The 24336-nt window shown below is 41.6% G+C and overlaps 1 protein-coding gene across 2 annotated transcripts in view; it reads right to left on the minus strand.

Moving 5' to 3' along the window:
* Positions 1 to 2784: 2784 nt before the first annotated feature.
* PPP6R2 (protein phosphatase 6 regulatory subunit 2) overlaps positions 2785 to 24336 on the minus strand; it is a 64975-nt gene continuing 43423 nt past the window's right edge. For both annotated transcript variants that reach the window (XM_018560755.1, XM_018560754.1), the window contains exons 15-24: positions 21921 to 22001; positions 21608 to 21705; positions 21058 to 21115; positions 20506 to 20627; positions 16853 to 17034; positions 15551 to 15716; positions 13944 to 14032; positions 12739 to 12943; positions 4530 to 4688; positions 2785 to 3606 (exon numbers count right to left, since the gene is read on the minus strand). In XM_018560755.1, the coding sequence (XP_018416257.1) occupies positions 3555 to 3606; positions 4530 to 4688; positions 12739 to 12943; positions 13944 to 14032; positions 15551 to 15716; positions 16853 to 17034; positions 20506 to 20627; positions 21058 to 21115; positions 21608 to 21705; positions 21921 to 22001 (1212 nt within the window). In that variant the 3' untranslated portion in view covers positions 2785 to 3554. The remainder of the gene's footprint in view (positions 3607 to 4529; positions 4689 to 12738; positions 12944 to 13943; positions 14033 to 15550; positions 15717 to 16852; positions 17035 to 20505; positions 20628 to 21057; positions 21116 to 21607; positions 21706 to 21920; positions 22002 to 24336) is intronic.

Here is a 24336-nt window from a genome sequence, read left to right on the forward strand (position 1 = left end):
GCTTCACTTGTTGCTAGGCAGCCTGGCTCCCTGACCAATCAGAAAGCCGGACGGCACCTCATGACCCACTGTCCGGTTTCCTGATTGGTCAGGGAGCCAGGCAGCCTCAGGTAGTAAAGCCGGTGTTCTTTCGATAGAACACCGGCTTCCCAGGCAATTAGGAAGCCAGGTGGCTGCTTCCTGATAATCGGGGAACACGACGCCAGTATCGGTACCTGTGAGTACTGAAAAAAAATATCGGTACTCGTTACCGAGAAAACTGGTATCGGTGCATCCCTAGTTATAATGATGCCCTTGGGTCGATTACAAATTGGGCCCTCCTGCATTGCAAGTTGAGAAGCAAACAATTACATAAATTGCCAACAAGCAATGCCATAAACTCCAGGCATACCTTATAAATTAAAGAGATGGTTTTCCTCTAAGCAAAATCCACTGGGCAGGGGTGTCAGAGTAAGATCCACTGGGCAGGGGTGCGTGTAAAATGTACTTCTGAAATGGACACATTAGTCAGCAGTAAATTAGGTGTAGCTGCAGAATATTGTCACACACCTCCAGGATGGTATGCTAAGATTACTATTAGCTGTAAACTCTAATGTTGTATTCTATTCGGTACTTACTGAAAAGAAAAGGATGGCCTGAAGTTAAACTTTTTCATTTCAGAGTTTTTTTTCTCTCATCCCATGCACTGCCCAATCATTCATCAGCATCATAAGATGATAGTATATGAAGAAGCAGATGAGTTTAGCCCAGTTGAGTCTATGGCAACAAATTATATTAAAATAACATGAGCAAATTCCAATGAGAAGGAGAATTCTATCTGGAAAACAATACAAACTACACTAAAGCAACCCAAATACTGGCCATGTTAGTCGGTAGTACTGGGATATGGCAGGGCACAAGCTGATCTTCAGAATGGCAATCTTGAACTATGCTTAGGAGGTCATTAAATAGGATGGCCATGTTTTAAAAAGATTTGTGCTCAACAGCTACATTTACAAATGGCTGCAAACTAAAATTAAAAACACTAAAAAAGTAAAAAAAAAAAAATCTATTATTATGTGTTATAAACACATTGCGGCCTGCGGATATAAATATGAGAAAACTCATCACTTAATTAGAAGGGTCTAAAAAATACAATTTAAAAATACTTCCACATTATACGTCATTTTTTCACTATTCATCATTTTAAAGGCTCAAAAGATGTCAGAGAACTGGAATAAAACTGCAGAGAAGATGAAGCGCAGTACTGCAGGTCAGGGCTGTATAATCCCATTATGAATGTACAGATGGAGGGCAAGTGTACCGTGTAAATGTCGTGTACTATGTGCCATCAAGTTGTAGCCACATTCACAGTGCTGCTGACCTACAAACCACGGCCTATAGTACAAATTAGGTACTGTGGGTTAGAGCTACATTTTGACTACAGCGGGCCCCGTCCAACATTCAGAGATGGGAGAAGGAAAAAAAAAATTTCGACATTCACTGAACTCCAACACAGCAACGGCTCTCGGCTGTCTCCTAGAAATGTTGGGAAAGATTTCATATATGTAGCAATCACTGGTGATAGGAAGCTTAGCCCTTTCCTGCTAAACCCACGCTCTGTGCTCTAATTATGAATGGGGTGCAAAACACTGCCCCGTCAGAACCGACATTCCCGACACAAGGTCCATAGGATCTACTGAAAATCTCAGAAATCCTGGCCAATGGAAGGACTGACCGTGAGGGCCGGCAAGTGCTCGGTGTGGGATTAAGGGCCTGTGTCATCAGGCTTTTCATTTGTATTAGTCTATGGCCCTGCTGCCCAACACACAGCCCACCAGCACTCTGCACGCGGCCTTAGGCATCATCGGCTGTACTGCCTGCATTGAGGGCAAAGCTTCACGTGTTGGGCACCAGGGTTTAAAGGCTCAGAGAGTCTATGACAAGAACATCTCCACCCTACAAACACTATTAGCTGGATGCCGCCGCTAAAGCTGCCCGCACACACTGGCAATAGGTGGGGCCATTCCCAGTGTCTGTAAGATCTTCCTGTATCACACTACTGCATGATGAAGTGGTGTCATGCCCAGTGTCAGTAAGGTTCTCCATCGTCAAAGCCATACGGACAGCAAAAACGAATTGTAACCACAGTATTTCAGAAGTTAACATGTGTTAACATATATTGATCAGGCTGCCAATGCACCACAACACACAAAAGTGTATTGCTCATTTTTGTAAATGCATGATGGGGTGCCATTCAAAAAAAGTCCTAACTTTAAACACACATGGCTGCCATCTGTGCATTGTGGTGCACTGCAGATAACAGGTTGTACATTGCTGTGCATGTTAACACAACCTATATATGTGAATCTAGCCCTAAACTACTGTCTGTATTAGGATTTATTCAGACTAGTAAGCTGCAGTGATGTGTTCTACTACGTATTACCGCAATGCAAGAAACTGAAAAGTGCAGGACATGGCGGTGGCATTGATTTTGAATTTCCCCCCAATGGACATACCCAGTGCATCACAATTCACAGATGTGAACCATCTCTGCATTGCGGTGCACTCTGTGGAGAAAAACAAACTGCTGCAAGGCTGTTTTTTTTTTGTTTGCACCGAGATTTACCGACAGTCAATTGTAAATGAACTCAACACAGTGCACCTCAACACACTAGTGTTTTTTTCCTATTATAAACCTTAATAATCTCATTTGACTTTGCCCATAGTTGAGTCTCATCACATACATAAAGCAGGAAAAAGGGAACGTTAGGATGCTACAAGTGAATTATACCTTTACACTCTGAAAAGAAATGATTTCAATGCTGGCACAATAATTACTGACCAAGCAATACCTGCAAAATCATTTCAATGTATGAGCTCTCTGGGTATGGACTGTAGTATTACCTGATAAAAAAACCAAAGCCGACCCAACAGAAATCACTTTTCAGGCGATTAACGTTTACGTATTGAACTAAAAATGATGTCCATTTCATTATTAAAAGGTGCTTGAGAAGCATTGTAAGATAAAGTGCATGGAAACAGAAATACAACTGCCAACCATTGGTACCAGCATCCTGTGTTCCTGGCACGCACTGGTCCAGCTTGTGATTCGAAGGACTGCTCCATACAGCTGGGAAAAGTTCATGTCTGCAAGCATGGAGAGCGTTTATGATAAAAATGGGTGGAATTATTGCTAAAAACAATAAGGAAGTAGCCTTATGTAGTTCGTAGACAGGGTGGCACCAATAACTTGGCCATGCTCATTTTCCAGCTGACCTGTTATTCTTTTACAGCAGGGAGATAGCCATGACAACAAAAGGATATGGAAGAAGCTGCATAAGCACAAGGCAGTATTCATCTCAGAGCATCCATAGGGGTTGTGTTTAACAAACTCCTACAGAAAGATTTCCAAGCTGTCTCATTTTCCAATATCTATCATATTTTCTTTGCAGTTCTCTCAGCTGGCATACAGTTCTCCAAACAAATCAGATGTTTCTTCATTTGCATAAAGGTCCCTGGGAGTAAGAGGTCCCGCCTCACACCAGATGTAGTTTGGAGCAGCAAGAGTTGTGTCATGCAGGACCGTTCAATGTGGTCTCAGAATTTACGGCAACATCTCCATGGCTGTAATGGGAAGGAAAGGACAATGTTACAAAAATGAAATACATCTGAAATCCACACATTCAAGTAGTGTGGAACATGCAGGGACTATAGGCACTGCCAACAAACCCATCGCAACCAAACAGAATTTCTCCTCCCAGTTTGTATGGGAAATTGCACCACCTTCTTAAATACAGCTGATTATCACTGCACAAAAAGCAAAGAGGGCAACTAGACATACAGAAGAGAAATTCACTGCAAATCCTGTATGAGGACTCATGGAGAAACTGATGAACCATACTAGTCATAGAAAACAATACTATAAAACGCACCCGGTAATCCCCACATCTGCCACACATGCTGATAACTATTAGACAATTATTTATTTATAGAAAATGTCTAATACTGCTCATAGTCAAAATGCAAAATCACCACAACAGACTTGATAGAATTTGTCTATGCAAATGTCAATTTTAAATGACCTTTGTCCCAATGTAAACATAGCTTCCGTGTGCTGGTATTAGGAATAATAAGACAGCCATGCCATCACACTAGAGTTTCAGTTTCTGCTGAACATGGGTTGGGTACACAAAGTGCATTCTGTACAGTCTGCAATACCTTACATACTCCACACCCATCAACTCTGAATGTTGTGACGTATGTTATATACTTTAGCACAGTGCTGTTTTACTACTAGACCATTACCACGAGAGTTTCCAAATCCCATCAGTTCAATAAACTTCATCCCCAGTTGGGCCTTTCCCATCTTGTACAGGAGCCAGAAAATTGATCTGTCCCTACCAAAATAGCCAGGACACAAAGTGAACCTGGGTGAGAAGTCTGGCTGCATGTTGTAAACGAGCCTCAATGAGACCACCGGAAAGCTGAAAATCCCCTATAATCAATTAAGCACTAACCCAAGCCACTTCTATAAATCATGCACTCACCTCTTTTCTCTGCAAGAACATTGTGCGTTTTTGATGCATGCAGCTGCTGAACACTGCTCTTTAGCTTCATCCTCCGTGCTACTACTACATGGATGGTTTTCTTTTGCACATCTGACATCCGCAATTGTCAACTGATCAATGGCTAGGTCATCGGGATTGCTGTGGAAGGAGAAGTTACTGCTATAAAAATGGGTGTAACAATGACACTGATATTTCATCATGCTCACTTGAAAGAATAAATATCAAGGCAAAAAAAAAAAAAGAATCATGACATTTACCACCCCGGTGCATAAAATAAACTCCTATATGTGCACATGGGCTGTGTGTTAAAGGGAATTTGTATTTGTGGTTCTATTTTAGTAGGATATTGTCTAAAACTATTTTATTTCCTCTGGTAAATCATTTTATTAAGTTTGGGTCCTTAAACAGTGTTAATTGGACGGTGTTCAGTGGAAAAAGATTGCAAGGGTAAAAAAAAGAGAAGCTGAATGAATAAGGGGGAAAGGGTGTGTGTGTGGTGAGGGAGGGAGGGAGCAGAAAAGGCCATCGATCATACTAAATTATGGTCCAGATGCCTGTGCTAGTGGAAGGGATGCCCAGGGTTCCAAAAGACTTTTACAACTCTGGTGGCAGGAACGTGGTCACCTGTTTCTCATACTTGGAAGCATTTGGGCACTCTATACAACAAATTAGCTTCAATCTTTTCATGTATCATAGTTTGGGTAACTTTATTCTGAACCTCAGTGAGGCTATGTTTAGTGCGTCTCTATGTCCTAGCAATCATTTAGCTACAATAAATACTCACAGAAATTTGAAGCAGGCATTACTGATGTTTGCTTGGGATGAGTTTATTCTCCCTTTTTCTCTAATTTATTATCCGGGGGTGTGGTGCCACACCTATACCTGTTTACGCTCCCTGCCTAATATATTTCTCCTGTTATAAGTTTCCACATATGATTAAAGTACCCTGTGTGTGGGTTTTCCATCACCCAAAATAGATAGATGAAGAACTAGCAAGTGAAAATGTACACATTCAATAAAAGCAGCCTGGAATTCAGAATACTCAGGCTGCTGTACAAGTAAACAATATGTATAGGCACAATTTGGATCTCCTTGCTTGTGCTTCATTCCATTGATCTGTGCTTACTCCACCTCTCCTACTGCCTCTTGATTAACCCCCAACCCCCTTCCTGTGCTGCTGCTGCCTGTGGATCGGTGGCTCCCCTACCTCTTACTACTTTTTAATGCTTCCCTATCCTATATTGCTGCTAGCTTTTGACCTGTGGCTCCTCCACCTACCTCGAGTCTCCCCTTTCTGTGCTATTGCTGACTTTGATATGTAGCTTCACCATCTTTCCGTCTGCATACCCCCTTCTGTGCTGCCCATGGACCTGTGGTTCCTCCACCTCTCTTGCTGCCTCTTGATTACCCCTCGTATCATGCTGCTATTTTCTGTGAATGTGTGCTCCTTCCACCTCAGGGAAAGGGTCTGGCATGAGACTCTAAAGACCTGTTTTACTACCAACATGAAAGCACCACATTAAAAAAATGATTCAGTATTTCAGCTTTATATTAACATTTATGTATAAGTCCAGTTTAAGGATATCTGGTCATGATTAGATTTAGGAACTTGCAGGCTTTCAGATGAAGGATTTTAACTTGACCCTTATCAGGCTTTACTTACTCAGTCTGAGGAGAAGTGGAGCTCCTGGATGAAGGTGAAGAAAGGTATATTTGCCCCATGCTGAAAGCACAGAGTCTACTGTACGCGTACAACAATATCACATAACAGGGACCATTGGTCAAATACTAGAAGCACTAACAGGGTTCTGCATTTCATAATGTTATTGCTGTTAGGGCCTGGAAGGTGGTGTGTGTTATTAGCATGAATTGGGGCCACCGTCAAGACTTCAGAAGGCTTCTCACCTCTGACTTTAGACAAACTAGGTAAAGTAAATGAAGGGGTATCTTTTTACATATGCCTGTAGACTGTTTAGATTCTTTCATAAGCCCAATCATTAGAGCTGCAACAGTTAATCGATTTAGTCGATTAAAATCGACGATTGAAAACGTTACCAACGTTTTCGATCGTCGATTCGTCGGATATCGATTGATTTCCCTGTTCGGGGCTCTACACGCGGCCTGAAGCACACGCTGCTAAGCTGCTGGTGTTCTGCACTGCGCCGCTGTATTATGTACTATATTGCACACCACACTCTTTTTTTTACTTCTACCGCGCCAAGCTTGCTCCCGTGATGGACTACAATCTCACCACAAACTAGTAGTCCATCACTGGAGCCTTTTTTTTTTATCCGATTAACCGATTAATCGAACTTAATAATCGGCCAACTAATCGATTATGAAAATAATCGTTAGCTGCAGCCCTACCAATCATGACTTGCTCTCTTTATATCTGACTGGATGCTGTGGGTCAGAACAGGCAGTTTCTTTGGAAGACAGGGGTGGACAAATTAATATGGAATTCAGGAGCCAGCGCAATGTCTTATTTTTGTTAGGAGCCAGCTCCATTGACAGCAACTAGAGAAAACCTCAAACGTTAGATGCCAGCATTGGCTACCTGGCTCCTGGGATTTACCTGACTCTGGTTTGAGATGTTGGCATACCAGAGATAACCCCAGAGAAATGTGTACATATTATGCAACTCTGCAGCCTGATGGCAATGTATGCTTCAGAAGATATTAGGATGTTTCATTCAGTTTTGATGACACTGTTTCAATTATTTCAAAGAAATGTTATTGTTTTTCAACAATAATCTGTCTTAAAAAAAACTGCATACATTTTACATACAACTCCACCTGCCAATATGTCTGGGTCTACAAATAGTTTTTATGGAAAGCAACCTCTTTTTATACATTATTCATTGTAAGCTCTGTCTGAATTGTCAGGTTTTTTTACAGGTTATTTTAAACTTTATATGACAACTGAAGTGTAGTTATTTTTATGGCCTTATGAACCTATTTTATGTCTTTGAGCCCAAGATTCAGACTTTGCACAGAAGCTAAAACATATTTATTGATTAGTAAGAAGCTAATATAAGAGATTGTGTGACAAGCATAGCAATGGTTAAACCATCCAAAACAGATCATTCATCAATTTCATATACAAGTCAATACTGGTGAAACAGATCGCTTGGGTGTATTGCTTGCACAAAGGACACTAAACAGATCAGCTACTCCCATTGTTAATTACATGCCCACCATGCAAAGCAGTGCAAAGGTAGTGAAAATGTGTGGGACATGCAATGCAAGCTTATCTACTATCCTGAAGACACACTTCAAACACTTGCCAGGAGGAGGGAGAATCTCAGGGACAGAAATCTATCAAAAAGGAGCAGATTACCGCTCCTAGTGCACAACTTGAAAAACCACCATCTCTAGTTTGTATACACCAGCTGGGATAGCTCCTGCATGTATGTGACTGACACAAATACGAGATTGTGCAATCTAAATATCATCGATTTCTGCTGCCATACTTCAGGTAGCTGTGCCCCAAAAAGATCTCAATATAGTAAAACGCAAAATACAATATGGTCTACTTCCATTCACGAAGTCCAATTGCTTAGATCATCAGGTTACTTTGATCCCCACCCTTTCCCCAGCAATCACGCCCAGAATACGCTGTGCCACTAATATGACCAAGAAAACCTGTGAAAATAGATTTTTTAGGAAAAATTGCTGCTGTTGGTATTAAAACAGGTGTGGTTACTAAGGCCAATGAGTCATTATAGTGAAATACACATGCAGCTAGTACAGTCTGAAAACTACCATCCCGAAAACTGGTTCCAGGTGACTGACTAAGCAGTTCAACACTATAAGAATGACAGCCCCAGAGACTTCACCTTTGAAACCTAAAGGGGCTATTCACTAAAGGGTGAAGAGTTTGGAAAAGGCAGGAGAAGTGCACAATCTAGGACAGGGGCGCCCACTATTTTTCGTCTGGAGATCTACTTTTCAAATGACGAGCTCATTGAGATCTACCAACGAAAAAATACCTGCATTCAGGGGCGGGAGGGGGCGTGGCGGTGCATTGAAGTCAATGGCACCGCAGCCAGGCTCCGCAGGCAGGCCCCTCGCCCACAGTGCGATCGCCTGCATTAGTTCTGTGACAGCGGCTCCGTCCTCTGCCCTCCCCCGCCGCCGGTTCCTTCACTTCTTCTCGGATCCCCGCTGGGGAGAGCAGCGGGGATCCAGAGAAGCAGCGGGAGGAGAGGACATGGCGATCTACCAGTGATCGCTGCGCGATCGACTGGTAGATCAGGATCGACCTTGTGGGCACCCCTGATCTAGGACAACATAGCTGAATTGGAAAGTCATCCGAATTGGAGAATTCTTTCCAAATCAGCGATGTTGTCCTAGTTTGTTCACCTCTCCTACCTTCTCCAAACTCTTCACCCTTTTCTGAATAACCCCCCTAAGTCTACCATGGCAGGTTCCACATTGATATATTTACAGGTGAGCTCTAATACTCTTATCCTAAATCCTCTAACATAAGTAATAGAATCTGACCAAGCTCTACTGGTTGAAGATCCCAAAACATGCCACGGTTGCTGATACATGACAGTGGGTTAGAATATTTCCCATGAATTCTTTGACATTAAACTGCATTTTCAGCAGAGATGTGGTAGCAGTAGCTGCAGAGACATCTGGAAAGAGCCTCATGCTTGAATAGCAGAATGAACATAACCTCAGATGACACTGCGCTTATGGCAGTATTCAGCAAGATCTCCCCTGACGGCAAACAAAACTCAACTGAAATCAAACATAAATAAACACAGAGCCCAAGTACACAAACCCTGATACTGGGCATATCAAAAAGGTACAAACTATTCTGGTAACAATCTCATCACACATGGGGTGAGATGGGCTATCCCTGAGTGTTGCTGGAATAATGGGATTCCATGGGGTAGTTCCAGTTTAGGACTATTGCAAGTAGCTGGAACCATACTCTTAAAAGGATAAATGCACATTACATGATAAAATCTTAACCAAAAGTGTAACTAAAAGCAAATCTCTTCATTGTACACTACATATCCTGTCCTAGGTCAAGCCCTTTCTTTCTTTGGAGCTCCCAGAATTCTTTCAAATGAAGTGTTAATGCCTTGCCATAAAGAACACATGTTCATTTTTATGGTGCATGCACAGGTTTTTAAAGAATGGTGGTTGGGCATTTTAGGGAAAAAAAAAAAATGTTAAACCCGACTGTCTGTACTACAGAGGTATTTGCCGTCATCTACATTTTTCCAGCAGAAGGAGGGATTACTAAGTGAAATTATACCTGATGTACCATAAAAGTGGTTGACCAGCTGAATCTGCAATGCCACAAACCAGAAGTATAGCGCTATGTTTAATTTACAAAACTCCTGAAGGTAAAATATACCGTACCCAAAAGGCCTGACCCTAGGAATTCTTGGTGCTACCCACTCGGGACGGCATGCTTTCACAAAAGTCACCCGAGGTGAAGGCTTGAAAATCACCACTCACAACAGCAAAACCTTCTACTGAAAATGAGAAATCGTTTTTTCAAATTTGCTAAAGCGTAGTTTAGGATGACACCGGTAACAATGCTCACATGTTCCAAAATATTTGGATGGCCTCAATCCATTGGGAAGTCCAAGAGGAAAAAAACCCAAAAAGGTCCTGCTGCTTCTTTACAGGGAAAAGGGAGGAAGTACTGGAGCAGAGAGTTTTAGTCTTTTCATCAGTGTGGTATTTAAAGTGACACTAAACTCCGGAGTGAAATCTTAAAAATGCTTTCAAGAACCTTAACTGTTACCAAAAATGTATCTTATTTGTGCAATGTATCTTGAAGCCACTGATCCAAGCTCGCTCCTGTGATGGACTACAATCTCAATACAAATTAGTAAACTAAATGTGAGATTATAGTCCATCACGGGAGCGCACTTGGAGCGATGACCATCCTCCAGAAGGAAGGACAGTGTCAGCATGAATTCAGACATGATTTAAAAAACTACAGCCGAGTGATAGACAAATAAACATTTTTGTTAATAGGTAGGATACCGGAATTAATTTTTAAGATTTAAAGGAGAATTATGAGGTGAGTGCTTTTCACTCACCTCATAGTTCTAGCCGACCTGTGACTATGAGACTGTCACAGGTCGGCTCAGTAGATCTGGAGGTGAGCGAACACATACCGGCGTTCGCTCACCTCTCGATCCTGTCACAGCTCTCTGCCGTGACAGGGGAGGGGTTGGATTCCCCCCTCCGATCTGCCAGCGCTGACTGGTGGATCGGACAGGGGAGGGGGGCGGGTACAGCTGGATCTGCCTCTGGATAGGCAGAGCCATCTGTGAGGTCACGCAGCTGGGCGGATCCTGGCACAATTGTCGGCATCCGCTTCAGCTGCGGCGTCTCAGTATACCGCGAGCTACAGCTCACGGTATACTGAGCTTAGGGTGACGGGAGGCCGCTAGTTTGTGTCCTCCCATTACCCTAAGGAGAACTATGGGGAAAAGACTTAACCCCATAGTTCTCCTTTAACTCCTGGGTTTAGTGTCACTTTAAACTGACCAACAAGTAAGCTCCCAGGCCCCTCATGATAATTGAAGTACTTTGCAGACATATTTCATCTGGAATTATATATTAACTGATCTGATTTAGTGGAAATTCACCTGCAATTCTAATTTAGGTTCTTTAGTAAAAAGATATTTTTGCCTCTGCAGGTGGTAGACACCATCAACCATAATTTGTATATCAAGTGAAGTATCACTATAGAGAAATCTGCACTGAGAAAAATAGAGGCCATGTTTGCTGAGACTAGGAACAAGTCAGTGACAGGCAGGCAGCTAACATTTTTAGGCGTAGAGGCCAGCAATAGCAAATCGACATTTGTCTCTCCAAGAAGGTTTTAGTAAAAAAAAAAAATGTTCTTACTGGAAATGGGAGACCCCATTCTTAAGGTTCACGAATTCTTTCAAGCACAAATTACCCATTAGAGATGACTTTACCATGCATTTATCTTGCATTCATACTGCTTTTCCATTGACTTGTAAGTGGGCATAACAGGAAAGCAAGCCAAAAGCATTATTCTATGTTATTAAATTCAATATGAAAACAGTGTTCCAGTTTAAAAAATGTTTTAAAAATGCACATCAGAAGCAAAATCTAAGTACCTGTATAGACACAAACTCTTACAGTAACTTTTTTTTTTTATCATCTTCCCAAGAAGGATCTCATGGTAGAAAATAGGCATACCAACAAAGTACAGAAAGCTCTGGTTCTATAAACCTGGTTCATTCATACAAGAGCACCAATGCTTTCACTGTGATGTCATGTACCTGCAGCCATATAATATAATAAGACAACTAGAAAGACTTCGATATCAACCAAGAATGATGAGCAGATGTATGAGATGGGCAGTAAGTCAGTCACACAATATCTGGTGGATTAGCCAAACATTCAGATGAGAGTGGATAAAAGAAATGAGACTCTCCCTGCTCCTTTAGGTGTTTGGAGCACTCCAATTCTTTCCTGGCATGCTGTACATACCCTGCAGGAGTAAAGATTCTGAGTAGTACCCACAACAGGAGTTAGGACAAGAGAGAAGAGACCGGGAATATCATGGGAAAGAGAAAATAATTAAGAAAACAGTAAAAAAAAAAAAAAACACAGTGAGGATTATGAAGTAGATCTCAGTATTTTTACAGAATAGAATAAAGTAGCATGTGATGTACGTAGAAGATAAAAATGTTCAACCAAAAAAAGAAAATTGAATCTCATACTCCTGACTGAAAGAGTTAACATATTTGTAAACCACATTCTATACTAAAAACGTACACCAACAGAAAATGGACAAAATCACAACCAGGTTGGACAACCCTGGATGTCACAAGTGACAACAGGCAAACAAGTTGCCTTTGCTTGTCATGTATTTTTATTTTAAATACATACCATCCAGAACATATACTGTTATATGCTGGTATGCAACCAATGTGCACCTGTTATTGGTTGCTGCCTCAGAGTGCATATGGAATTCATCTACATGATTCACAGTTCAAAGGTTCACTCCAAGTTCCTTATATTTTTTTTTGTACAGTCCAAATACTTTTCCCAATCAACCTTCAATTACTGAATAAAACAGATCTACTGACCATGACTCTTAAAAATGAATTTCCCTTCTCACCTGCCACTGCACACCACCATTATTCCAGACATAAGGCATGCCAACTTACCTACTAAACGTGGCCTTCTCATTCTTGGTGTCCATGGTGAGTCTGATAGTCTCATGTCCAGCTCCAGTGCTGATGGTTTCAGTCACTATATTCGTTTTTTCTTCCTCCTCACTGTCTGAGCCACCAGAGGAACTGCTATCTGAACCAACGACTGGGGCTTTCCTGGCTACACACACATTCCACACGCAGGGGGACGCAGTACTAACTGAAAGAAGACAAAACAACCATACTATGAGTTCAGTTTAAACCCTTCTTCCAAGTACAATTTGGTCAGTTTAGTACTAGTTTTAACTAACCTTTATTCTGCAAATGACAAAACACACGAGGTTAAATTCACAAAGCTAACACACCAGCATAAGGACACTTATTTCCAAAAAGAGGAAACTTTATGTTCACCTAAATCCAATGAGATTTGAAAATGACAGTCCCATGGCTAAAATAGAGATCCTTCTACTTGTGTTAATAAAAAATGAGTGCATGGACTGCGTGACACACTATCTAGGTAAACAAATGACAGTAGGCTCTATTCTCAAAGCTTTAACACAAGATTAAGTATCTTTATTTTAGCCATGTGAATGGTATTTTCAAATCTCATAACTGCCACTTTTCTGAAATTAAGTATGTTAAGTATCCTGTTGTGTTGGTTTTGAGCTGAAAATATCATATATGGTTATGAAATAAAATCATATTAATTAACCCCTTCGTGACTGACGACGTACAGTGTACGTCGCCAGCATCGGGGCTGTTTAAACAGACTCCCGGCGACTTTTGCCACCGGGACTCTGTTTAAACTTATTGCACCAACATGTACAGTATACACTGTAAGCTGCCCTTACTGATCACTTTTGAAAATGGAAGCTGTCAGCCTTCTGGATTGAGTGACTTTAAATTTACTGAGGCACGGACCTGAACCTCTATAGAGATCAGGAGCACTGTCTTCATTGACCTGCACACTGCTTCCAGGTCTTTATCTCAAATGTAGTGTAGCCAGACAACTAGCACTTTTACAATGAAGTCAACAATGGCAGCCTTCCCATTAGTAAGGCTTCCTTTATTATGGACACCTTCACTCTGCTAAGGGGTATGAACCTTGTGGTTCAAAACATGTAACTATGTGTGGCAAAGTCTATCTTTTAGTATACTCAAACCATATGTGAGCATGATGATCTGCCTTATTCCTATCAGAAAGTGTAAGCGATACTCACAGAACTTTTCCTGGCTCTGTTTGGTATGTCCGTCAGAACCACTGCTCTCAGTATCTACTGGAGAACTACACCGGGGACCAGATTCAGAGCTATAGAGACAAAATAAAAAGGGAGCAGTGAGTGAAAGCAGCATATGTTTTACTTAAAAATAACCACTAGCCATTTGAAACAAAAAGTACCTCGAGTGATGTTGGGTAATAAGAGGCCTATGGAAAAGATGATAATTTTGTGACACATACCCAGTAAAACAGCACGTCACATTTGGCAATGCATTTTAGCTGCGTAGAGCAATTACAAACCTTTCACTAGTTAACATAAGCCTCACACTGCCAGTTATAGCATAGTGGCTGTAAAGGATCAGGAGTGCAAAATACTAAAAATGTCTTCCCATATCTATACCTGTAAGGGCAAGTACATGTAGGCACAGGTCTGTCTGACATTGGCGAAGTGCCACACAATCTCCAGGTCAAAGGTTGCATGGTATGTTCTGGCCACGCTCACCATTAAAAAAAGCTGAAGCCTTGACTTATCTCTGCTGCAAGACACTATAAGACTATTATTGCCAAGAATTGCAACTCTTGCAAAGCATTTTAGGACACTGGTGTATGAGGGTAATCTTTTCTTTATGTGCTTTTCTGACTTGGTTATTGCCTTATTTTGGAAGAGTACATCATTTTAGGATTTACAACAACTGGGACTGGAATACTCACAAGGAGACAAAGGCAGGTGTCTGAGCACCATACTCAACCCTGTTGGATCTAGTCTCCACCAATAGCCCTAAAAAAGACCCTTTAAAGCATGAACGGTGGGTGGATTGGGGATCATATGTACAGTGTAAGTTAATCAAGAGATTAAGAGCCATTCTTCCTGTGCCTTAAAGTGAACGTGTAATTTTTAAAACACCCTGCCTAAGAGCAGATTTCACAAGATGCCTGTTATTAGGGATGTCCCACTTTTTTAGATCAAGTATTCTGCTTTCTGCTTTGGGGACATGTATTCTGCTTTGGAAACATGTGTTCGGCGAATACATGTCTCCAAAGCAGAATTCCTCTCATCAGGCTGCGTGTTGATCTCACCGGGCGATGTGGACATCTGCAGTGGCTCTGAGGGCACTCCACCTCACTACGGCGATGTCGGGACCTGGCCTCCCCCACGTCCAGTCCAGCCGACTCTCTGCATTTCTGGGCTCTGCTTTCATCCATCTCCCAGTCCGTGTGCGGCGGAAACCACAGCTTCTAAGCCCGGGGTAGTAGTTCCGCCCCTGGGGCTGTCCATGGCAGTGCCTGTGCCGGGAAGGAGGAGGAGATAAAGAACCGGACAGGCACTGCCATGGACACCTATCTGCAGGTCCCCACAAGCGCGGGAACTCGGACGGCCGCTACTATTTAAAAATGTAAAGGGCCGGTATTGGCCTTAGGAATCGGGGCATTTTCACGAGCACTTGTGAAAATGCCTGGTTTCAGCCCCGATACCGATACTAGTATCGGTATCAGGACATCCCTACCTGTTATTATACATAATTCTCAGATGCCACTAAGGGCTAACTAGGCTATCAAATAGAGCAGACAAGTGAAATGTATGGGCTAACAAACTCTATAAAATCTTACCAACAGAATGGCTGGAAGTCAGTGAATTTGGCCCATCCCTTCTCCTCTGGGGTGGATGTCTCAGGGGCAGGTGCATCCCACACACTGGAGCCAACATCTAAAGCCACACATGGAGTGGGTGGCTTGGAGTTCACTGGCTCTTCAAACACTGCACTCCAGCCTGTCTCTAAGAACACAAACAAAAGGCTGTGTGACATAAAAGCAGCATCAGACATGGCTCACAATGAAGAGTAAGAGTAAAAACTAAAACACAACTGAATGTGTGTTTTCTGTTAATCTTATATTGACAGTTTATATTGATCAAGAAATGATGTCTGTAAAAATGATACATATAAAAATGTGATGAATAGCATCTGACTATTTCTATCTGCCCCTATAACATGTTATTAAAATGGATTTTAGTGTAAAATGTATTATAAAAAGTTACAAACTTTTTCAAAGATATTTGAAAGTTTCTTAAAAATGAAAAAAAGACTGCATAAATAACATATATGAAAAGTATAGGAATTACATTCGGCAGCCCTTATTAAACGACATATTTTTTTAAATGTCCAGAAGTTGTTAGAAACTACTATAGCTGTTCGAATATATGTTAAAATGAATGACGACCAATATAAGAAATAACTGGAAGTAAAAAAGTATACTGACATAAAATTTTGTCATGGGGCCCTGGGAGACAAGAACAGTCATTGTACCAAGGCATCTTTTGATCTGCAGTTGACCACGTGTTCCACACTCATACTTCTTTTTCAAGTGGCGCATAAGGATTTGCAACAGGCTTGGCAGGATTGGGCAAAGCAGTTACAGCAAATATGGTTGTCTGTCTTAACTTCCTGGTTCTTATCTCAACAGCATTTTTGCTCTGTCGAATGAACAGTGGATGAAATAATGCACTAAATTTCTGTTTTACAACCTAGTCATCACATGTGGAGGAGTGAGCACCCCCATGAAATAGCATGGCAGGGTCCATATGAATCTATCAGTTTCTGTGTGTCACTAGTTTGAACCAACTATGAACACCATATTCTGGGGAATAAGTTCCAAAGTTTAAGACTCAAGCAACTCTGTACCTGTGCTGACTTTTCCAAGCCCCCAACTGAAAACACCCACTGTGTGCAGCGAAGACTATTATCCTATAAGAAGAAAATGTGTTGTGTTCCCTGAAACCTAAATTTCAGAAGTGAGCAATGAGCTTTCAGAACTATAACAAATATCCAACTTCTAAGAATGCCTATTGCACTTTAAATATAAAATATTTTAGGTTACTCACAAAACATGGTTTTCTGGTTTTCATATAATTACCTTCTGTAGCGGAACCATCTTTTTGTGTGGGCGAGTTGCTACGAATTGGACTGAGAGGTGGTGATTTCTCTTCAGTACGACCTGGTTCCTCTTCATCATCAGATGCAGGGCTGGCTCCTGGCTCTCCATTTTCCAGATCACTGCGGGATGAATCTTCTGAAGATGACACCCCAAACCGGCAGCTTTAAAACAAGAACAGAGTTTCAAATTTTCTCACTGCTACAATTCCTGACTTATAAAAATCTTCACTCTGGCACCAACGGAGTTGGGCCATCACTCAACACACAAATGGGTCATTAAGAGGCACCCTTAAAGGACAGAGAAGAAGGAAGCTGCTATTGGAGACTTGATTTTTATATGTGCAGGCTCCTGGTCCTGTGCTTTATTACCCGGTCACTGACCTGAAATAAGCATGCAAGACAGTGGTTCAGATAACAATGGCACATGCTTGGCTCAGGTAAGTGTCTACCTAGTTAGTGAAGGCAGGATACAGATGCAGCCTCAAAGCCTACATTTTCAAAAACTAGGTTAGCTCCCAAATTTCTATCTTTCATAGCTACAGCCCATTCTCTGTCTAAATTTCACATTAATCTGATGAAAGCTGTTTGCACCCTGATCGCCTTCCTGCAGTAAAAATACAAAAGGAAAAAGAAAAACATTTCAGATTATGTCATAATCAATTAAAGCCTAACTGAAGTTACTGAATAGCTATATAGTCAGATAGACATTCTAACAACCTCAGGTTCCTGTTACAGCAGTTGTGCAGAGGGTCTAAATATGACTGTGCAGACTAATAGGTGACAGAATTAGACCCGGCGCTTTCAGCAATCAAAAGCATTGTGGACATTTCTGGGGGCACATGTTTCAAGGACCAAAAAAAGAGACAGTTGTGAGTCTTTATTGGGTTTTAACACTTCTGGAACAGTTCATTCTAATGTCAGCACTATTAGTGTGACAGCTACTGTGCTGATGGGAGGTCAATGTGCCTTTTACTTACTGTAACAGATTCAAGATCAGTGATGTTAATTTTCACAATATCCTGCAAGCTAACAAAGACTACAAATACTAGCTAACAAAGACTAACATCACTACTCTTCTGTAAGAGAGCCTTTAAAAACTTGTAATTCATGCTGTGTCTATTTTGCCTGTAAAGGAATAACAAACTTTTAATGAGAAGAGCACGCAATCTAGAATGCAGAATAATAGGGTTTTGGTTTTTCTGAGTCCAATAAATCTTTATTGAAAATATTTTTTATGTTAAATACATACAAAAAGAAAAAGAGGGAAACCCAACACTCATTGGGAAAAGAATACTATCAAACAACGCAACAGCATATAAAGTGCATCAAGAGCAAGTCAGTCAGCATGAAAAATATAAACATAAGTAAGGGAAAAACAGGGGAACACCAACACACAATGAACAACATGAGAGGGAAAGCAGGCAAACACTACAAAGACACTGCTCTCCCCACCCCCTCCACCGCCACAGGGGCAGGGAGTAAATGATCAAAGGAGCATGGCTTCACAACCAAAATCTTCAGGAAAAAAGGCAGCGATCCATGGATCCCAGAGACTCGAGTACTTGGCCAGGGTGTCGTTCTAGGACGCTGTGAATTTATCAAAAACATGCGACACATCAAAAAACAGCCTAAGGGAGAGGGAGGGCGTCTCGCAATCACGATTCTAGTAAAAATATACAACAGCAATTTAAATTGGTGGTTAGTGACTTCCTGTGGTTTATGATTAAAGAGAGCAATATGAGGGCTTTTTGATGGAGAAAAGCCGAATACCACATGTATTCTGGCGAAGATCTTAGACCATAAACGGGTAACCAGCGGGCAATCCCCCAAATGTGTGCAAAAGTGCCCTAGTTGGAACAACCCCTAAACAGGAGGAAGGGTAGGAGGGGAGGGCCTTAGAGATCCGCTGGGGAACCAGGTACCACAGAGGTGGAACTCTTAGAGGTAGACAGCCACATCTGCGACCAACTCTCGTCCAATGCCACAACCCCCGACTCCCACTGGCCAACATAGGAAGGTGGGGCTGACTGCAGAGGTGCTAGGAGGAGGGAATACAAAAGAGAGGTAACACCCGGGGAATGAGGGTTTGAGACACATAACCCCTCAAATGTAGAGGACTAAGGAAATCAATGTTGCAGAGTGTCAAGATAGTGCTTAACTTGAAAATACCGGAAAATTTCCCCTGAAGGGAGATGGAAATGCTCTTGGAGGTAAGAGAAAGAATTCACACCGGGAGGTGACCAACCGGGAGACACGAAATAAGCGATTTGTAGCCCAGTGCCTAAACGCTTGAGGGTGGTCATAGCCAGGTAGAAATTCCAGGTTGGCCAAAATGGTAAGCAAGGGGGAGTGTGGCGATGAAAGGACCCCAGAATATTTTACAGTATCCCATACTCTCAAAGAATGAGCAGTAATCGGATTGGTAGCCGGGCTCCTCCAACGAGGATGAAGCCACAAAAGATTATCAATAGCAAGAATTTTAGGATTTTTATATTCAACCTTAAATACTTTTCTTGGAGTCAATTGAGGGACATAAGAAGTCTTAACCCTTCGGGTTGCCAACAGGAGGAATGGATGCTGGCAAACAAAAAAAGAAAACAATAGACCGGCCCAGGGTTTAACCCCTCCTACTACCAGCAACCCTCAGTTTTGTAGCAAAGCAGTACTGAAAGCATAATCATAAACACAAAGGAGTGGAATTTTACAGTGTGTACAAAAATCCCATCAATCGCTAACAGGCCCAACGTATACAGGAAACTGCTTGCAGTTTAAGGAGCCGCCTGAAGGACCTTATGCCTGAATCTAGCACCAGGTGAGGCTAAGAAAAATCCACGTGGTAGAACTTAGAGAACGTATAAACAGAAGACTGGGTGGCAGCCTTACAAATCTGGGAAACATTTGCCTGATGCTGAAAAGCACAAGAGGCATTTACAGAACAGACCTAGTGGAGCAAGTCCTAAGAGGAAAGGGGGCAACCTTATCCTTGAGACAATACGTTTAAGTGATTGCATGTCTAAACCACCTAGAGCTGGTGGAAAGACAAGCCAGGGCATCTTTCTGGGGCCCATCCAGAATGCCAGAAAGAAAATCAGTCTTTCTGAAAGAAGCAATGGCTAAGAGACAGATTTGCATTGCCTAAGCCACATCCAGACCACCTTAGGTAGGAAGGAAGTCCTGGGCCTCAACACCAAAAAGGGCTCTTTGTAAGATAAAGCCACCAGTTCAAATACTTGCCTCATAGAGGCTACAAGGAAAAACAACATTGAGGGCAAGAGTAGGGAAAGGAATATCTCTAAAGGGTTCAAACAGCGGCTTCTTAAGTAGGGTACACATGTAGCAAATCTGGTTCTTAAAGAACTGGCCGAAAGTGGCTCCGAAACACAGTGGTTGCCCCCGTCGGCAGCCTTCCGCCTGGCATCCCTCGATCGGCTGATCAAAGGAGCAGGTTAGAACATTTTCATCCGAACAAAGCTGATGAAGTGATGCTAAGTGGCTCGGAAACACTGCCTGCTTGTGACAAGATGTACGCACGTCAAGTAAAGACTTATTTGAACATCTGACCTTGGTGTGCTGGTGACATGCCATTCTTACAAGGAGAAATAAAAAATACAGTTCCTTTAGCATTCTACTTACCGAGTTCTAGATTTAACTTGTGTTCCATAACCAATCTCCTTTTCTTCCCAAATATCTTCCTCTTCATCATCAAACTGTTGGATACGCTCATTGCAGCATGCTTCAAACAGAGCAGCATTAGGCTGAACACAAAATGTAAAAAGGACATGTAATAGTATATAAAATATGCCCCATGCCAACACACCTAACACTGAAAAATTATCTATAATCTATACAAGTCTGTGGGGGATATCCGGACTTTGCAGTACACTGCACAATACAGAAACTGAAAGCATACTGGGCAGTGTAGGCAAACTAGTAGAGCAGTGCTTTTAAACGCAGCATATTGACAGAAGGACATAACAGAGGTACGTAATTTACACCATAAACTCAACTCTCTCAAATAAATGCAGTTATTGTTATTATCTAATAAATAAATATTAAGGTCTACTTTTCCTCTGCATATCTAAAATGTGTGATTCTTTTGTGTGTTTAAAATGTATGGAACTCCGTCCATTAGCATAGCTCAAAATGGATTACGGAGAAAACAAACTCGGTGAAAGCTGTACTTACATTTTCATCTTCCGCTTCCAAGTTAAAGTTAATCTCTGTGATTCGGTCAAACGGTGCACTATAATAAATAGAAAGACTAGGAGTTAGACATCTATCTAATGTAAATATAAAAACATTGAATAAGCAGTCAAAACACAACAGAACAAAGGTTTAGGAATAAATTCATAACTATATCTCCTCAACAGAAAACCACACTATACACCAATCAGCTTTACTTGTTCATACCTTAAAGTACAATTGCACCTATAGTGACGTTATTTATTACATTTATTATATGATAGCTTCATGTAACATCGCAGCAGTGAGTAAAGTTTCCATGCACCAATGTGCGGTCTCATGTAACTCGAAAGGAGTAAAGTAATGACCTTACATATAGACTGAAAGTCTTTAGCATTTTTCAACAATAGCATTACTTGAATTCTGGGCTATTTTCAAGAACATTGTTGCCAATATTGTGCAACAATTTACCTGAATAACATACATGCTTATGAAAACAAATCTAGCAATACCATTGTATCATAAACACATAAAAGGTGAAAAGGTTTAGTACTTAATGTTATCTTCCTGTTCAGCAAATTCCTCATCGTTAAAACCAAACTGATCCACAAAGTTAGAAGTCATTTGTTGAACTTGATAGTCAGAGAAGGCCTGAAATCAACAAAGCAAAAACTCATTGGTACTTCGCCTCTAATATGTAAGCCCTCCTAAAGTTCAATGTTGCAACTGTGTATTGTATAAAACAGATGTTTTAATGCGTGGCATAATTACCCACAAATAGCTAGTAGTATACTTAACACACAAAATAAAATACCCAAAAGAATCAATAGAACTATATGCATATATTAAAAACCTATATGACTCACTTGCTGCACAGACAATTCATTCGGAAAAGCACTGTCAATATCTTCATCTTCGCTTGAGGAACGCAGGTGGTGAGTATTCACCTAAAAATGACAAAAGAAAAAATCACTAATTTTATATAAATGACACATTATCACACACAAGAAATGGTAGGGAATAAAGAATGGTAGGAAGGCAAAGGACCAACTAGGAAAGGCAACTAAACGCACATTCTTGCTGAAGACTCAATATAATAGATTTGTTAGATTTATTTTAGGCCCAACAAAACTCCTGTGTTTAAAAGGAGAACTATGGGATAAGTGTTTTTCCACATTAGTTCTCCTCAGGGTCACGGGAGGACATATACTAGTGTCCTCCCGTGGCCCAAAGCTCAGTATACCGTGAGCTACAGCTCGCGGTAAACTGAGACCGTCGCGGCCAGGACGGATCCCGGCAATACTGTTGAGATCCACCCAGCTGCGTGATTGACAGCTGGCTCTGCCTATTTAGAGGCAGACCCAGCTGTACCCGCCCCCTCCCGTCCGTTCCGCCAGTCAGCGCTGGAGGATCGGTGCGTGAGGGGGGACAGTCATGGCTCTCTGCAGCGACATGATCGAGAAGTGAGCGAACGACGGTATGTGTTCGCTCACTTCCCAATCAATAGACAGTTTCATTGTCACACGTCGGCTCGAACTATGAGGTTGAGTGAAAATCACTCACCTCATAGTTCCCCTTTAGGTACTGGAGGTATAAAGCAGAAAGTGATATTACTTTTTGTAATGCTGCAGCTTTCTAAGAAAAACAAAACAGGATTTTTTTCTTGGAGTTAATTAAGGTGCATAGGAAGTCTTATATTGTTGGGGTATTCTACAGCCTACATGAGGATAAGACAATAACAAACAAAAAAAAGTAGGCCAGCCAAGGATAACCCCCCCCCTACTTCCAGCACACTTCAGTTTTGTGGTAAAGTAGTACCAAAAGCAGAATCATAAAAGACAGACGGGTGGGACCTGTGCAAACAGAAATCAAAACAATAACGGGCCCACAAAACTTTAAGGACTGCCTGCAGCACAAAGATACACCTGGAGAACCTTACTCCTCAAGTTGGCATCAAGTTGGCACTCCTCAAGAGCCCAAGAGGCATCAACAGATCTAGCAGAGTGTGTCTTGACTGGAAAGTGTAGTGCCTGGCCCTTGAGAACATAAACTTGAATAATGGTCCTTCTGAGCTATATATAGTGAAATGGTGAAACAAGAAGCAGATTCACCATTACAGGGACCATCAGGGATAACAGAGCCAGTCTTTCTGAAGGAAGCAGTGGCTGCAAGAGAAATTCTTACAGCCCAAATAAATTCAAGCAATGGGAGGGAAATCTGATAAACTGGAGCCAGACAGGTGGACAGAAGAATGATGTTCTGGTTGAGGTAAAAGGCCAAAACTACATCCGGTAGGAAGGAAAAATCTGGGCCTCAATACCACCTTGTCCCAAGCTCATAAATTGTTCTTTACAGAATAATGCCTCCAGCTCACAAACTCTCCTCAAAATGACCTTCCAGAAGACCGGAGGAAAAAACTTTCCCGACTATAGAACTGGATTCCTAAGCTATCAAGCCAGGGAACAACTGGTCTTTTTCGTCACAGACGCAATGAATCTTTACAAGGACTGGACTAACTTGTCCCAAGACAAAAATAATGTGTTATAGGGGTCTGGAGAAAAACTGCATTGAAGGAGGCTACTATTAGCCCGGGGACTCTCATGCAGAAGCAAAGAGTCGCTGCTGGATTGATGGATACGAGTCTGGGAGTGGAGAGTTTAAAGTTTCTCTTGGGAAGGAAAAACAGGATTTTTGTCTTACCTGTAAAATTGGTTTCTTGGAGTATAACACTTGGAGTTAATTCTGGGACCAATGGGTTATGCAGCTACCTGTATAATTCCTCCCACTCTCAACTTGCCCAGTTTTGGAGCAAGCAGTACAAGAGAGGATCACACAAAAGAGAAGAAAACCCTCTGAGGGTACTTTATCAAAACTGGAGCAGAACAAATCTGGAGCAACTGTGCATGGCAACCAATCAGCTTCTCTCTTCAGTTTGTTCGGGTTAAGATTTGAAAATGAAATTGAGAAGCTGATTGGTTGTCATGCTGCTCCAAATTTTGTCTGCTCCAGTTTTGATAAATTCCCTTTCGTGTCTTGTGATGTACTCCAATTAACATATTTTACAAGACAAAAATCCTGTTTTCTTGCTTTTATATCAAAGGACACAGGGAGTATTATCCGATACCAAAGGGACTTGCAAAATCAGTCCAAGAGAGGGGCGAGAACCACAGCAAACAGCTAACAAGCCCTTGAAAAACAAAAAACACACCCAAACAGGAAACTTTAACAGAAGGGGCCTAAAATCAGAGAGCTACCTGAAAAACTTTGCAACCCAAGCTAGCA

The sequence above is a fragment of the Nanorana parkeri genome, unplaced genomic scaffold (assembly GCF_000935625.1).
Source record: "Nanorana parkeri isolate BGI_ZX_2015 unplaced genomic scaffold, ASM93562v1 scaffold476, whole genome shotgun sequence".
NCBI lineage: Eukaryota > Metazoa > Chordata > Amphibia > Anura > Dicroglossidae > Nanorana > Nanorana parkeri.